This window comes from Microtus ochrogaster, chromosome 1 (assembly GCF_000317375.1).
Source record: "Microtus ochrogaster isolate Prairie Vole_2 chromosome 1, MicOch1.0, whole genome shotgun sequence".
Lineage (NCBI taxonomy): Eukaryota > Metazoa > Chordata > Mammalia > Rodentia > Cricetidae > Microtus > Microtus ochrogaster.
The window spans coordinates 48,131,780-48,149,009 of NC_022009.1; the positions used below are offsets into that span (position 1 = coordinate 48,131,780).

The 17,230-nt window shown below is 53.2% G+C and overlaps 1 protein-coding gene across 1 annotated transcript; it reads left to right on the top strand.

The window, feature by feature from the left end:
• The first annotated feature begins 5,861 nt into the window (after nt 1–5,861).
• On the top strand, nt 5,862–15,535 carry C1H14orf180 (chromosome 1 C14orf180 homolog). The gene is made up of 5 exons (XM_005343606.2): nt 5,862–6,126; nt 10,968–11,094; nt 12,809–12,938; nt 13,287–13,322; nt 13,767–15,535. Exons 2-5 carry the CDS (start codon nt 10,984–10,986, stop codon nt 14,000–14,002), a joined length of 513 nt encoding a protein of 170 aa, XP_005343663.1. The 5' UTR covers nt 5,862–6,126; nt 10,968–10,983; the 3' UTR covers nt 14,003–15,535.
• Nucleotides 15,536–17,230: the final 1,695 nt, after the last annotated feature.

Genomic DNA, 17,230 nt, shown 5'->3' on the forward strand with positions numbered 1-17,230 from the left:
GACTACTGAGAACTCAAGAACAATGGCAATGGGTTTCTGATCCTACTGCATGTACTGGCTTTGGGGGAGCCTAGGCAGTTTGGATGCTCACCTTACTAAACCTGGATGGAGGTGGGTGGTCCTTGGACTTCCCACAGGGCAGGGAACCCTGATTGCTCTTCTAGCTTATGAGGGAGGGAGACTTGACCGGGGGAGGGGGAGGGAAATCGGAGGCGGTGGCGGGGAGGAGGCAGAAATCTTTAATAAATAAATAAATTTAAAAAAAAAAGGTCCTGTACCCACTATACCAGAGTTCACCAGCTCATTTCACCACTGACCCACTAAGCCAGCAGTTCTCAACCTGTGGGTCACGACCCCTCTAGGGGTCGAATGACCCTTTCACAGGGTTTCCTAAGATCATCCTGAATATCAGATGTTTGCACTATGATTCATAACAGTAGCAAAATTATAGTTATGTAGTAGCAACGAAAATAATTTTATGGCTGGGGGTCACCATAGCATGAGGAACTGTGTTAAAGGGCCACAGCATCAGGAAGGTTGAAAACCTCTGCTCTAAGCCCTCACTCTAACCACGGTGTTGTTATTGATTCTCTAATGTCAACTCAGACTCTGTATCCAGAATCTCTCAGAACATTTGGGCATTCCTTGTTCTCAGCGTACAGCTTCTGTGGAGTCTCTCAGACTGCCTTGCCTCGTGGGGCCTGACTGTTCAGTAAGGCTACCCCTGTGCATGGTGTAGTGGTCAGGAGAACTTGTACCTCTCACCTGGGCTAGGGACCCCAGTGAGGGACCCCATTGCTTCATAACTGTAATTTTGCAACTGTTATGAATTGTAATGCAAACACATGTGTTTTCTGATGGTCTTAGGGGACCCCTGTGAAAGGGTTGTTAGACCTCCAGAGGGATCGAGACCCTCAGGTTGACAACCATTGCTCTATGATATCTCCTACTGTGTCCAGCAGCTGCGTGGTTCTGATGTAGCTACACTGCATGTCACCGCTGTGCCTTGTGCATGACACTGCCTCCTCAGAGTCCTTGTCTTTGCCAGCCAGTGGGGACACTGCTGGAGCTCAATGGGGCTCTGAGAAAACATTCAAAGGGCTAGTTCATACCATACCCACAGAACTTCCATGTTTGACAGTATGGCACACCTGTTCCTGTTCTTGTACAGCTGAAGCTTCTGTCCTGGGATAGGCACAGCCATGCTCCTACCATGGATCCTTGGAGCCCAGAGACCAAGGATGGAGAGCCAGCAGAGCCCAAACAGCCCTGTCTAGCAAACAGGCTGTGGGTAGGAGCCTGGCTCCTCAATGACAGCCCTTCCTGAGCTGCATACTGTCCCCCCAACATCCCTGGGCCTCCTCCAGCCAGCCCCCCAAGTCCCTGCTGGAGAAACAGCTGTCACAGCGGCTTTAGGCAGCCCCTGTCTCCGTTATGGCTTATGTACAGCCCCCCAGGCGGCAGGCTTGTGGGGACGAACTGACTTTATAAATAAAATTTATCATTGTAATTATGGCTCCTGGAGAGAACTGAGGACTTTTATGGCCTCTTGGAGGTCATGAATAATTTAGGAGAAGGGAACCAGGGCGCTTTTGTTAGTGCACAATTGGGCCCAGAAGTTCCCATTATCTGTCTGCGGGTGGCTCTGTGGCTGACCATTCTGAGTGTCCCACTGAAGCGGACCAGCCTTTGTGACCCAGGAGCCTACCCCTTTGGTGGCCAGGGACACTGTCCAGCATCCTCATCTTACCAAGGGTCCAAGCTTGTGAAGGGTGGCCACTGGCTAGGTTTGACTTCAGTCAGACTAGCAAGTGTCAATCCCATAGCTGGGCTGTGACTCAGGTAAGCAGAACCAGCACTCCCAAATGATATCAGAAAGCCACACGGCCCAAGTTTTCCCTTCTGCTGCTCGCTCTCCCCACAATATGTTATCCCAAAGGTCTGTGTGACCCTTGAGAGTTGCGAGAGGCAAGAAGCACCTTTCCTTGCCTCCAGTGATGGAGGACTCCCTCACTGCTGGACGTTCTTCCCTCAGACAGTTGTGTAAAAACTCCCCAGTCTGCCCCACAAGACCCCCAGGCCTGCAGATCAGGCCTGGCTCCTACCATTTTCACAGGAGTCCTCTAGAAGCCCTAGCCTTCCACAGCTTGCTCTCCCCCACCCCGTCATCTCTTTCCTTCTCTCTCCACCACACACCTACCGTCCACCAGTGAGCCCAGGCCAAACCCACCGTTACCCACTTAGCCGTGTCCAGCGGTAACTCTAAGCCGTTGGCCCTCTCCCTTCTCCCTCTGGCTCTGGAGTCCCAGCATACCGCACGTAGGAGCCAACTCTATGGCTGCTTTCTCCTCAGCAGCCCAACCACCTCATACTACAGCACCCAGAACCCCATATGATCTCCACGTGCCTCTGCCTCTGAGCGTTCAGGTTTTCTCAATGCAACAGAACAAGCAGACGTAGGCTCCGACCTAAGGGAATGCCCAAACCCAGGGTGTTTGCAGACCATGGTAGCTCAAGGGCTTCCAGTGATGGGGAGACATTCCTGCATCTTTGGCTTCTGGTGGCCACTGAGACTCACAGCCTGTGGTTCAGCCATCAGTTTGAATCCTATGATCATACCATCTCCTCTTCTGCGTCTGACCCCTGACCCCTGCCTTTGGGACTTATGTGACATCCTTCAGTGTCCACAGGATAGACAGTCCCGTGTCTCCTTCCCATCTCAGGGTCCTTATTTTAACAGACTCGCAAACCCTTCCGGATGAGCTGTATTCATAGATCAGAAACCTCATGTAGATCTCTTTGGGGTACCACTGTTGAGGATAGCCCCAAACTCACCTCCATTTGAATAACATGAAAATCCCAAGACGCATATATCAACTCCCAGGCCTTGGAGGTCTCCATTAATCTCTACCCAGCTCTCATTTTCTAATCCTAGGACATCCCGAACTCACTCATCTATCCCTTATGGAAAGCAGAATGATGCCTCAAAGTCATCTTCATCCTGGCTCCCCAGAGCCCGGAATGTGCTCAGTGTAACATGCAGTGTATTCGTAAAGCTCCATGAGCAGTTTAAGCTTGTTTAAAGGGGACTCTTGGAGTGAGTAGGCTCTCTCTTGTCTCTTCCAAAGCCCCCTGTTCTGGGTCATCCTGGGCTCTGGATCTGGAATGGGTTAGGGAAAAGTAGCAGACCACTAGAAGGAAAAGTATCTGAAACCGGCTACTATTGTTTATTATAGCATATGGAAACATGTGCACTGGGGAGAGAAGCCAGAGGCCATCCCTGGAGACAAACCTCCATCAGAAGCTCCAGTTAACTTCCTCAGTTTCCCTAGCCAGCTTCCACAGCATGTTGTAAGCTCAGATTTAATGATTTTTACATTCATTCATTCATCCTCTCAGTCAAATCAGTGACGTCCTGATTTGGGGATTCTTTGCTGTCTGTTGGCTGCCTACATCTATCTGCCACCTACTGTTTGTTCTTGCCTCTGTTTATTGTTTTTAATAAAGTCATTCTCCAGATAGGTCCCCAACACGTGGTTTTTCTATGATAGAAAACAAAGGCTGCAGACAGGACTGGCCTTGCTGGAGACTTAAGATCTTTAGGGTCAAGAGACTGCTGTGAATGTGGGGGCGGGGCTTCGCTGGATCCTGACCCATGAGAAGAATGAAGTAGTTAGATGACCTCTTCTGTTTCTGCCTTCCAAGCGGGGGAGAAAGCCACACGCAGGTGGGCAGGGATCTCTACAAGCTGAAAAAGGACATATAGGGACCCTCACCGGAGTCTTGAAGGTACTGACCCTGCTGCATCTTGCTTTCAGGCATGGTTCAACCCTGAAGTAAGGGGAAAGGGTTAATCCATTTAGCAGGCTCTGTCCTAGCAGCTGTAGGCAACACCGTGGCATGCCTGATCACAAATCGGCAATCTGTATCTGACCGGGAGCCCTGCAACGGCCATCACTGTCTCGTCCCCAGCCAGTCCCTTGGGCCATGTGTCAAGCAGGAACCCTCCTGCCTCCTCATGGTGCCCCCACCCTGTTTCCCTGTAGGAACAAGCTAACCCACGACTCACCTCTACCCTGACCTCTCCCTACCTACCCAAATCCTTCTCTGTGTCCAGTGAGGAATCCATCAAACCTAATCTATCAATATCCCTTCTCACTCACCACTTCCAACCCTTTGCCTCTCTATCCTGCTTCCTGATGCCACATTTACCCACAGACCCTTCACACACAAACCCCACCCCCGAGTCTCTAACATAACAGACAGAGGCCCTGTGGTCCAGGGTCACAAACCCTCACCTCAACAGTGTAGGCCACAAGAGTGACCCAGAAAGCACCTGTAAACCAAATCCCAAAGCCACGGGTTCCTGATGGCGTCCCAGGGCTGTGTCTCAGCGGCAGCAGTGGCTTCCGGGCTCCAGCTATATCCACTAGACTGAGAAAGCTGGAAATTTCCTACCTGGGAGATCCTTTCTCCCCTGTAGCAGATAGGATCCTGCTCCCCACCCCCACCCCAGGCCCATTGGCTAACTCCCTCGAACCTGAGCCCTGCACCACCATCACCACTGCCCGCTGCCCACCCCCAGAACCATGGCCTGTGCTCTTTCTGCCAGCCCTGCCTTTCTGGAAGGGAGCTTTGCCTTCCTGCCAGACAAGAAAGCCTTGGCAGCTAGGCCAGCATAGCACACAGTGGGCAGGACTGGAAAACCACCAAGGGCTGATAACACAAAGGTCACTGTGATGTTCACAGGCCTTACTGTGTGGCCAGAGGAACTGCAACTGTAGTGTTCCCGTTGCCTTGGTCCCACGGATCACCTCCTGCTGTAGAGGTCAACACCCTCCCAGGAAGGAAGGCAGCACGGCTCCTTTTCCGGTGTTCACTACCTGTGGCCACGAGGAATCTTTATCCTCCATGAGGCCAAGGGCTTACTGTTCCATGTCACTCGAGACATAAGCTTGCAGTGTAGTACAGAACTAAGGACAGGAGCAGACAGTCTGTGCGTGAGTCTAGTCATCCCGACCCTTAGGAGAGAGGCCATGGTTGACAGGCAACCACACAAGGTGGGGATACCTCAGGTAGTCCTCAACCCAGCAGAGGCCTGCATACTGAGAGACCCTGGTCCCAGGACCTCCCTCTCATTCCATGCAAGAGACGTTTATGAGCTGACAGGAGCTTCAGCAGGGGCCAGCACGCCCGAGCCAGCCCACCGTCTCCTGGGCTGGTCATTTTATCCCTGACAGCAGCATCTCTCATGCACAAATGAGGAGCAAGCTCAACACGACCTGCAGGTAAGGGCCAATGCAGCAGGGAGCCCTTTATGCCAGCCCAGGACAGAGCCCAGGAGAAGCATTCCCCCACTCCCAGGTGCCCCTCTCTGGCCTAATGCTAACCCTTCATCGCAGGGGACTACTGTGGTTCAGCTAACATGCTGCCTACAATCTGTGACTTGGGCCCTGTTCTCCCAGAACAGAACACCTTATGAAGCAGAAGGCCTGTGGCAGGCTGGGTTCCACCTCCGTCTCAAAGCTCTACTGTAAAGTCTAAGTTAAACGGGGGCTTGATTCTGCAGGCACCCCACAACTCCACAGCCCTCATGTCTCCCTCACACATCCACAGTACCCTAAATCCCACAGTGTAGACTTTTTAAGAGGTTCACAGTCCTGAACTAATCCGATATGAACAAAGAGACCAAGCTGGGCAGAGGCAGTGGTGCTGACCCCTGGCCTTGTCCACAGGCCTGGCCTACTGTCCACTGGGGCCCTGGGAAATGGCACCTCCCAGATCTGGAGCCAGTGGCCTGTCTGCAAGGTTGTCGCAATTTCTGTCAAAGGGGGGGGGGGGGCGATCATAGCTCAGCCCTTGCTATCTGGATGGTTCTGTAGTTCAGCAGGAGGGCCCAGAGAGGCAACACAGCCCAGAAATAACTGTACCCTGCATGTAGCTCTGCAGCCCCATCAGAAAGAATTCTGTGGAGACCGGCACGGCCTACAGGTGTCCAGGACCTCCCTCTTGAGAGGACAAAGAGTGCTGCTGACAGAAACCCACCAGGTCCTTACTGAACTGTGCTCCACAGCCATCCGGCGAGTATGGTGGTTTCGGGCTCTTGTGGACCCAGGAGACAGCCAGGTGAGCACACTGGGGACCATGTCTGCGTGACCTTCCCACTTGGGATCAAGATTTCCAGCGACAAGTGTAGGCAAGGATCCTGAGGTGGGCAATGGATAAAGGCAGTCTGAGCAGACATCACACAGGTCACTCCATGGACACTCCAGTGGCTACCATTCTGTTTCACAAGATCTGAGGGGACAGTTGCAGACAAAACACAGTAGCTGGAAATCCCAGAATGCCGTGTGTCCTCATATGCATACGGAACAGAAGGATGATTCAGTATAACCCAGGTCCCTGGTGCTCCAAGGGTCTGGGTGGTTACACCTAGCAATAGCCCTAAGTCCATGTCCTGCCCAAAGCCAGGACATCTTTGGAAGAAGCAGGGAGATGACTCATTCAAACCCAGATGCTGGAGTCACACATGCCTTTAGTCACACAGGATAGTAAGCACAGCATTACAGAGCAGCAGGGGGCAGAGTCAGAAGCCAGTTTGTCTTCCCTGCTTGGGCACGTCCCTAAGGCTGATGACCCCTTCTTTTGGGCACTGCTGCAGAGCAGATCTGAGCTGCCCTGTACCTAGGCAGCTGGCATATGGCTCACAATGCCCAGGGCTTAGCTCAGCTGAGGCCCTCTAAGGGGGGAATTCACGCTGTCTACAGGCTAGATCAACCTGCTTCACTCTGAGGCTCCCCCTAATGTCATCAACACTCCACCATCACCCAAGCTGCTGTCACTACCCGAGCCGAATGCCGCTGGGCTGTGCAGACCCCACATCTCACATGATCAGGCCTCAGGGACATGGTTCCAGTGCCCGTTCCTACTCCTTGGTCCCGGGCCAGGGGCGCATGATCAGAGCCAGCAGAGACCAGCCTAGCTGGGATCCTTCCTTAGCACCCTCCCGCTCACTTAAGTTAGGAATGTTTGCTATCTGGGGAGCTTCCAGACTATTCCTGGCTGGAGCACCAGCTTAAGGACACCAGCCCTTCCAGGGACCCCACTGCCTGACCGGCCTGCACTCTGCAAAAGGGAGGTGAGGGGGCAGGGGTGTCCACAGCTTCCTGTTTTCTTTCCAGCTGGGAAGGAGAGCAGCAGACAGCCATCTCTGTATTGTCCGCGTCCCTTCATAGGCCTTCGGCCAAGCTGCTGAGGTGCCTGGGATGGTATTCAACTCTACTGGGGGCCACCAGGCCCTGCGTACAGCAGCCCCCCTATAGATCCAGCTGACTAGAGACCAGCGGGCGGCCAACCCTGAGGCCGCGGAGGCCACTGCCCCCATGTCTCTGTAATGGAAACTTCTCAGGTGCTCTGTGAGCAACAGCTCCAGTTCCTGCCTCATGTGGGGCTCTGATCGGCAGCAGATCGCAGGACAAGGCAGGTGAGCGGCCAAACGCAAGACAGGTACAATGCCACGGGAGCCCAGGTGGGCAGACCTTGATGTGTGTGTGAGAGTGTGTGTGTGTGTGGCGTGTGTGGGGGTGGTGGGTGGGGGAGGTGTCAGGGCAGAGGGATCAGCAGTGCACATGGCTCCTATGTCTGTGTGCATGTTCATGCAAGGAAAGCCCCTCAGAGGTTCTGGCCTCCCAGCATGCTAAGCTACCTCCAGTCCCTGCAGAGAGGTGATTTTGCAGCAAGACAGCAAGGAAATCAAGCACTGCTCAGATGTGGGGACCGCCTCTTCCTTCAAGTCCCCAACATGGCAAAAGTGTGATGGTGGGCAGGGGGCAGCCATGGCTGCCAAGCTCAGTGCCAGACACCAGTCAGATGTGGGGAAGGACTTCCCTGTGTGGGGATAGCAGGCTGGGAGGGTGCCAGCTGTTGCACTGGGCACACTGCCCACCCTAGATACTCTCCAAAACACACCACAGACCATGTAGGTTGTGAAAGGGATGACAGGCACGAAGGTATAGATAGCCAGGTTGGTGATGGGGCAGTGTTGACTCCCCAAAACTTCAAGATAAGGTGAGGGAGAAAGGGTCTTTGGACAGGCCCTGGAAGGCAGTCTAGGTTTGGGGTCCAGTAAGGAAGCAGGAGCTCCAGAGCCCCCAGTTCAGAACCCCAGGGCTGAATTTGGGACAGAGCCCTTCTCTCTGTGACTATCTTGCGCTAGCTGTCTGCAAACACCATGTTTACCTGCCCAGATCACGGGAGCAACGTCCACACTTGGCTCTGCAGTCTGTGTGGCATTCTTTACCTGGGTCAGGATTGCCCACGATTTGGGGCACAGTGCTCCCTTCCCTGTCCCTGGACTAGTGGAGACAAGCCTTGATTCTAAGGGGACAGCGGTTTGTGTTGTGTCCCTGAGTGAGGGACGGAGCCCAGATACAGCACTCCCCGACCAGCATGGTTCAGCCATGGCGCCCCACAGGCCCCAGGCACTGGCACTACTTTCCACCCTTTATCACCCATCTGTCACGAGCCAGACTCTGAGCAAATGCACTCAAGTTACGAGCTACTGCCTGTCCCTGCTGGGGCCAGCGCCTCTGCTCTGGGGCCAGCAGGAGGGGATCGCAGCAGCCTTGCTGTATCCACTACATCAGCTATGTGAACCAGAGATGCCCGCCTCGGAACTTTTTGATGGGAATGTAAAAGCCAGAGAGCTCTCTACTTGATTGAGACTACAGAAATAAGGATGCAACCCAGATACACACACACACACACACACACACACACACACACACATTCACTTACATACAACTCTCTAACACACATACCACACACCACACTGAAACACACATTCACACATACACTCACACACCCCACATACAACCTCACATACAACACACACACATGCACACATATGTGGTTTGGGTACATTCCTGCATGTGCAAACATGCTTACGTGTACACAGATCACATGCATATGCATATTCTCACATGCTAGCACACACAAGCCACATAGTTATATTTATATGCACACATGGGCTCTCCATAGGTCAATATTCACATGCTCACACAAATGTGTCCACTTACATGTCAAACACTCCAATGTATGCATACATTACATAGACATGCACACCTATAAACATATATGTTATGTGTGTATAAACACACACATGGGTCTAGAGAGATGGCTCAGTAGTTAAGAGCATTTGTTGCTCTTGCAGAGGGTGGGGATTTTGTTTCCAGCACCCACATGCTAGCTCATCACCGTCTGCAGGATGTGATGCCCTCTTCCGATTTCAGTGGGCAACTTGCACACACATGATACCCATACATACATGCAGGTAAAACACACACATAAAATATAATAAGTTAAGTAAGCATTTAAAAATACTCCCGCATATTGTCTCACAATCCCACAACACACCCTTGCCACAGAGGGCCAGAAAGTGGGTGCTGGAGTAAGGTAACAGAATGGGAGGTGGCACCTTCCCTGGAAGTGAGCCTGGAGCGGAAGCCACTCCCCTCCCCGCCCTCCTCCCTCCTTTCCCTGCCTCCCTCCTTATCTGTTGCTTGTGGCCAGCCCCTTCCCTACCCTATTGCAGTAAAATCTGATGCTGTGAGAGAAGAACGAGCTCCCTTCTGAAGTGCAAACACGTCCAGGCAGACTGAAACAGGGCTTCAGCCACCTGCCATACTTATTCCTGCTGAGCATAAAGACCCAGCCCTTCCGTTATCTCCTGTGGAAGACTGTATGGAGGCCCCAGGTCACCCTTCCATTCCTGGAGAGACCTTGAGGGGGTCCTCCTTGGAGTCAGAGTGAGCCCCTCACTCTTACCTACTCTCAGTTCTCAAGGGCATGGCCCCTGAAATCTGTGGAAGCCAGAACCACACCTCATGAAACAGGCATTTGGCCCCATTTCAAGGCATTTCCCAGGTCAGAGAGCAGGGAGAAGCTGGATCGGATGAAGGAAGAAAGATGCCTCACACCGTTCCTAAGAGAGGAGAACCACCTTGCCAGTGGCCCAGGGACACCTCCTTTCTCTCTGACCTCAGCATCTCTACCTACCAAGAAGGAGGATGGTGGTCTCTTACTCTCCAACACCTCCCATGGCCTCAGCCCAGGCTCAAAAGCAGAGTCTGCACCCAGAATAGGACTGAAGGAGTCAGAAGGCACAGCTGAAGCTGTGGAAAATAATCACATCTGTGGGCTGTTGTGTATGTGTGTGGTGGGGTGACAAAGGGCACTGCTCCACAGACCACTACACACAAATGTGAGATGTGGCATAAGAAAGATGGACTCAGAGAAAGAGCGGCAGACAGAGACTGGCGGGAGTCAGGCTGAGAATTATGCATGTATGCAGAGACAGTCAAAGGCAGACAGGGGCAGAGATATGGAGGGAAGACAAAGAGGACAGAGACAAGCGGGCTGGGCTGTATTGTGCCCCATCTCTCCCAACACAAAGGCCAACTGAAGAGGCAATGCACTATCTAGAAAAGTCTTTCCTTGGTGGGGCACCCTGACAAAAGGAAGCCCCTGTCATCCGCTGCCCCGTGTCTCCTCTGCTGTGGGGCTTAGCATATTGACAGAAGTATTGAATGCACTTATCAGGGATCTCAGAGCACTACAGACTTCCGCGATAAACTGGGGTCTTCCTGAGCAGCCCATGATGGTGGGTGGGTGGACAACTGTAAATCTCAGGACACTGGCACCCAAAGGAATATTACACGGTCATCAAAGGTGGTCATTATGAAGACTGTGCCCGCAAAGGAAACTGCTGACAGTGCGACTTTACTGCTGGCAGGGCACAGGATTTATCTGCACCGTGAGCCCTGCAGAGGGAAACCGGTGTCTACGGGTCTGTGAGAACGGTGGGGGCTCAGGAAACCAGCCTGCTTTTCAAGGAGAAATTTTCTCATCCTTTTATCTTTATCTCTATAGGCGCGGCTTGTGCAGTAAATAACGTCTTCTTATCGTAGGACCATGTTCCAGTAAATGAGGTCTGCAGCTCGAGTCCTGTGCCCCGACTCCCATCCGCAGACACGCCAGCCAGCCAGAGAGGATGAGGGGGCCACGTGGGGCTCACAACCTCCCCGGACTGAGAGGGTAAAGTCATACAGCCTGAAACACTAGCTCTGGAGATACAGGCTGCTTCTGCAAGCAGGAGGAGGGGCAGGGGCCGGAAAGGCAGGCAGGAACCCTGGCCTTGCTCTTAAGGTATCTTCTGCCCCTGGAACTCCGGAAGTCATGTGACTGGGAGCTGTGTGAGAGACAGGGAAACGGCCCCATTTTGAAGGACTTGGTTTGGTCAAAGTACCAGGCATGGCATGCATTGCACAGCCAGAGATGCACAGAGGATCACACAAGTCAAGGGAGAGGCTCTGTTCCGCACAAGGCCAGGGGTCACAGCTTGGAATCAGCATGCAAGGACAGTGAGGTGCGACATATGACAATCAGACTGAAGAAGATGAAGGGACAGGCAAGGATGGTGGGTGGAGATGGAGGGAAGAGTCATGGCTGGCTACAGAGCTGGTTGGTGAAGGATACAAGGGCAAGAGACGGGGTGAAGACACAGCTGGTGAGGCTGTTGACAGCTCCACCCAGGAGGAAGCAAGACCATAAGAGAGGGAAGAGACTCAAGGAGCAGGAGAAGAGCTCCAAGTGGGAGGAGCCCAGACCTGGACGCTTGCTGCCAGGTCAAGGAAGAGGCAGTGATATGCCAGGCTAGCCTTAGCACAGGCAGCTGTGGGTGGAGCAGGGAAGCCCCCCAGGGCTTCTCATCCAGTTGGGCATAGTCAAGTACCCTGCCAGGGTCAACTTAGAAATAGCCCTGGCTTCCCTGTGCTCTGTCCCACAAGCAGCCTGCTGCCCTGAGTCATAGTTGAAGACACTGAGGCTCACAGGAGCTGATGCCCAGGATGACATGAGCAGGGCAGGAAGGTAGCCCCCAGCAATGGATACCCTGAAGTTCAGCCTAGGTGAAGGGAGGGAGAGATTCACATAGGACAGACCCTAGCCTGCCAGCTGGCTATAGCCATAATCAGCTCTGTTCACTACCTCGGCTGGGGCCCCACTCGGGAGAGCGTATGGACTCTGCCCTCAAAAGCGAGGACCATCCCCATGTCTCGGATTCTCCCTCACAAACCCTACTGGGGTCTGAACAATAGCCTGACATCCGTGCCAATGTATAGGAGTTGAGGGGAGCAGACGGGTACAATTCCTCTCAGAGAAGAGGGCCCAACAACCTCTGAGGCTGCAAGACCAGAGTTTTCTAGAAAGCCCTGTCCAAGGGGTTGTGTCAGAACTCCAGGGATTATGTCAGAAACCCCGTGTGTCTCAAGCAAAGCACATGGTTCAGGGAAGTTGTTAGGCTCTGTAGTTGACCCCTGCTATTCATGTTCCCTGGTCACTGAGCTCGCAGTGCCTGAACCTTGCCACCAATGGCAACCTTTCCAGGGAACAGTGGGATTCTGTACAGGCCATCTCCAGTTGGTGGGGCTCTCCTTGGTCTACTGCTGTCATTCCTCCAGGTGTGGAGAGCTTCCCTCTGAACCCCCAAGATTGACAGGGGACACAGCCTAGGACAAAGCCTAGGCCTTCTAGCCACTGAGCACACTCACTCATGACTGTTCAGGCTTTATTCCAGCAGTGCAGGAGTTGGGGAAGGTGGGCTGGTTCAAAAGACTCTATGCCCTTCTCTGGTCCCCCTGCAGTAGGTCCACTTCATGTAGCCCAGGGGAGCCAGCAAACACCACAGCCCCATATGCTAGGCTTGAACAGAGAGGGCTCAACAGCCATTTGTTCTCCATCCCCACCCTAGGGCGGTGACAGGAAGCGTCCCCCCTCTATCCTGAGGCCCAGACGTCAGAAATGTGGGTGCCATGGGGCTGAGCCACAAAGGACTTCAAGGCATGTGCGGTTCCGAGAACCCCTGGAGGTGGCCGTTCACTGTAAGAGGGGCCGGGGGCTTTGATGTGTGGGTCTGGGGTGGGATGGGCAGGTGCCCTTGCAATTCTGGCATGGTCTGGGACCATCAAGAAAAGCCGATCCTTACTCTGCCTTCCGAGACAGAGCCCCAATAAGTCTGTAAAATGAGATTATAAAGACTGGCCATGCTCAGCGGGACAGCAGCCAAGAGGACAGAATGTGGTTGTGAGCATCACCACCTCCCTCTACGGAGGGTTATGTTCTGGGTAGCCCATCTCACAGGCCAGGCCAGTGAGAGTTGTCTTGGTACCTTTGTGTGGTGGGGTGGGAGAGCTTGACTTTCCTAACTAAATCTATGGTCTCCTTCCCAGACATTGCCCGCAGGGACACCACAGCCTCCATCAAGGGTGAGTTCTGAGAAGGAGCCCCCATCTGCCAGCAGGTCCTGGGCCTCACCTCTGCAGGGCAGAACCAGACAGATACAGCCTTAACTACACCCCTATCCCCATATCCCTAGTCACTCTGGACCCTGACTCAGTCTCTCCTGATCGCCCTAGAAGTGACCCCATCCCTGCAGGGCCACTCCCCAGATCCCAGACATGTCAATGAACACTAGCACCCCTAAATAGGTGCAATCTTCCCTAGGCAGGTGAGGACAAGAGTCCATGTACCATGGATTCCATGAGATTCACCCCAGGACCCTACCTGACCATCATCCTGATGGCCAGCCACAGGTCAACAGCAAAGCAACATAATTCTCCCTCCACACCAGCCCCACCAGCAGAGAGAGGGAGCACCTCCTGGGGCCTCACTGGGGAGCCCCAGGACTGACCTGCCGCCCCCCCCTACAGTGCCCAGTCGGTCAGCTTCCCATGGTGGCTCTCCACTCCCGTCAGCACCCTGCAGTGGCTCCCCCTTCCTGTGGCTGACTCTGTGCGTTCTGCTGGGAGTGGCGCTGGGCCTGTACTGTGGCCAGGTCAAACATGTCACAGTGACCCTGCAGGACCTCTGGGATTGGCTCCTCGTCCGCATCTTGCGCCTGTGGCATGTAGTTCTTGCCTGTTGGCACTGCCTCCTGAAGCTCTGACACATGGCTGAATGGCAGTTTCACCTCTGAACATCGCTGAAGGGTGATGCTGTTGGGGCCTAGGGTGGTTTGGGGACTGGCACGTGGTGAAGCCCAGGCAATAAGACTAACAAGACAGAGCTCTGCTAGCCAATGCTTGACAAACCCAGGAGCTCCAAGAGGCCACTGTTGTGGATAAAGTGGGAGAAAGGGTGCCTCTGGCTTGATGCTACAAGTACTCCCTACTCTATTCAGCACAGGCTGGGATCTTGGTATTTAAGATTGTATTAGAGAAAGAACTCAGCCATTGTGGCTGGGGATCCCCAAGCTTCTGCCCAGTCCTCCCTCTTGGGATCCCTGACCTGGATGCTGTCATAGATGACAGGCAACCCTTTCAGGTTGTCACCTGCCTCTGAGGGGCAGTTTGGGAAGGCAAGGCCCGAACTCCTGCTGCTTTGAGTGCTTGGCCCTGTTTTTGTCTTACCATCAGGAGATGGGCTCAGGGGCCTTCCTCTGCAGTTCACAGAGCCCTGTGGGTATCAGGGTATTATCCTCGGAGCCCAGGTCTGATTCCTCCATTTGACACTAAGATCTTTAGAGGTCCTTGTGGTGTGGGAACAGAGTCCAGCTCTGAACCAAGCTGCTCTTTTCTTCTGAGAGGTCCCTCTTCCAAGGCTACAGACAAACCCAAGGTCACCATGCCTGCCTAACAGCCAAAGGTCCTTTAAATCTCCTGTACCTACACAGACACAGTTCTGTCATGCATGTTGCAAGGACAAGGGAAGCAAGCACATAGTAATGAACTTCAGGACCCTTGGACCTGCCTGGAAGGGATCCCTGAACACCGTGAGGAGGCTCAGTCAGACACCAGGAGGATCCACCAGGAGGACTCGGCACCACCCTGGAACAAACATTTGATCAGGGTTTGGGGGCCAGGGTAAGGCTTGTGACTGTCCTCTTAAGGTGGCCCTCTACTTATGTGAGCAAACATATTTCATAATAACACCTGCATCCTCTTCAACCTCAGGGTTATTATAGAAATTAGAAATACAAGATAGAGGTTGGGTAATTCCTCCAGGGCCATCTGGGCACCAGAGCATACCCTTTACCCCACAACTCACAGGTCCTTTGCAGTTGTCATTTGTGAGAATTTGGGGGACCCCCCCCATGCCTCTAGGACCACATTCTCCTCCAGCAAAACATGCCCAGATTCTTAGCTCACTGAGGGGCCATCTGCCCCTCTCTGGATTTCAGGTACTACATACAATGGTCTCTAGCTATGTTTGGGGGCACAGTCAGGGAGGGCCCAGTGGAAAGAAACTCTGCTTCCAGGAGTGGTCTAGAGAGGCCCAACTTGGGAAACCACTCACCATGATCAGCCATCACCATGGCTACTGTTGCCTGCACCAGCCCAGATGCCCCAGGACCCATTCCATCTCATCCCACTCTGGTAAGAGACAGGCTCATGACTGGCCTGTATTCCAGATGTGGAAAGACACTAAGAAATGAGACAGATTGTAGGGTTAAACCAGCCCCTTTAGGGGGCGGGTTTGCCTTGGGTGAATGTTGACTGATAAATTGGGCTCACGGAGCCTGCGTGCTCCCTTTTTCCTGCCTCCTGTGAAACGGCTACAGACGGGAACCTCGGTTCTGTAAGTTTATTTAAACATTAAAGCTGTATATATTCTTTAACATCTGCCTTGCATTTATTTACGATACAACAGATGACCTCAAGGTCACCCCTCCATCCCTGCTTCTGAGAGTGAATGCCCTCTAGGAGGAGGATTGGCCAACCATGCTTTATAACAGTCAGGGCTTCCTGCCTCAGAGCCAGCATTTGCTGCAAAGGCCACAGAAAAGGTGTGCCCAGCTCTGTATGGGCCACAAAACTCTACCCTAGCTAGTTTTGGTTTCTGTTTAGCTTTGTTTCCTTTTCACAGTGCAAACCCAGCATGGCTAGGCAAACGGTCTGCCACTGGGCTGCATCCTCAGCCTTATTTTGTTTTAGAATAAATGTTCAAAGACATACACAGAAATGCATGTGCCTAAAAGATGCCACCAAACCCCATCTTCACATCCGGAAGATGGTGTAGGATGGGGTGCACCCTCACATCTGGAGGATGGTGTAGGAATGGATACATACTCACATCTGGAGGATGGTGTAGGAATGGATACATACATCTGGAGGGTGGTGTAGAAATGGGGTACATCCTCATGTCTGGAGAATGGTGTAGGAATCAGGTACATCCTCACATCTGGAAGATGGTGAAGGAATGGGGTACATCCTCACATCTGGAGGATGGTGTAGGAATGGGGTGGGGATCAACAAGAGTCAACCTCCTTAAACACACAGGCCTGAAGGGCTGCCCGTGAGCACCTGGAACGTAACAGGACAAGACTGTCTAAATCATAAACAAACAGCTAAAGCCTGAGAGTTGGGATGGGAGGTGGGGTCTGGAGTGGACTGAATGCCTGACAAAGACACGAAAACCTCATCCACAAGGCATCTCAGATATTTCATCTTTATTTTGATCTTTTGACTTGAGAACCAGACACACAGAGGCTTAGGACTCTTCACCATCAGTTTCACCAGGAAGACAGTAACAAGGGCTGCTCTGAAACAAGCCAAGAGGAGCAGAAGCATCCTGGGAACACCCTGGGGACCACTCTGCACCTCTCCCTGCCTCTTGCCATCCATCCATCCAGAGAGGGCCGAGAGGAGCAGAAGCATCCTGGGAATAACCTGGGGACCACTCTGCACCTCCGCCTGCCTCTTGCCATACATCCAGAGAGTCCTGTCCTGGACAGACACCCCTGCCCGTGGCTACAGCCAACAGGTCCTGCCAGCGCCCCCAGGCCAGAGGCCCTTTTCCCTAAGAGTCCTGGGACATTGATACCTGGGGGACAAGTCTAGGCAACTGTAGATGAATGAAGGTCTTTCTAGACTTGTCCAGGTTCCAGACCAACTCCCATCATCCCCAAGAGGCAGCTGCTAAGAGCAGGCCTACACCTGAAGCAGATCCTAGGTGCCATGGGCCCCAGCCTGCCTCCTGCTCCTTCAGGTCCTAAGTAGCTTTAGCCTTAGTAGGGATGTGGGGCAGAAGATGAGAAAGGTGCCATTCCCAGGGAGACAAAAGAGGGGTCTCAGAGCTAGACAGTGTTCCCATGTGCCACAAATATGGTCTGGTGTGAGGGTCTGGAGGAGAGACCAAGTCCGTGTGGAGACCTCAAAACATTTCTCCAGCACCC

What these genes read in the sequence shown, in the direction of transcription:
- C1H14orf180 (XM_005343606.2), top strand. Translation starts at nt 10,984, where the DNA reads ATGAGGTCTGCAGCTCGAGTCCTGTGCCCCGACTCCCATCCGCAGACA. An exon ending in AACCTCCCCGGACTGAGAGG is followed by an intron (nt 11,095 to 12,808) that starts GTAAAGTCATAC and finishes TCCCCACCCTAG; the next exon opens with GGCGGTGACAGGAAGCGTCC. An exon ending in CCTGGAGGTGGCCGTTCACT is followed by an intron (nt 12,939 to 13,286) that starts GTAAGAGGGGCC and finishes TCTCCTTCCCAG; the next exon opens with ACATTGCCCGCAGGGACACC.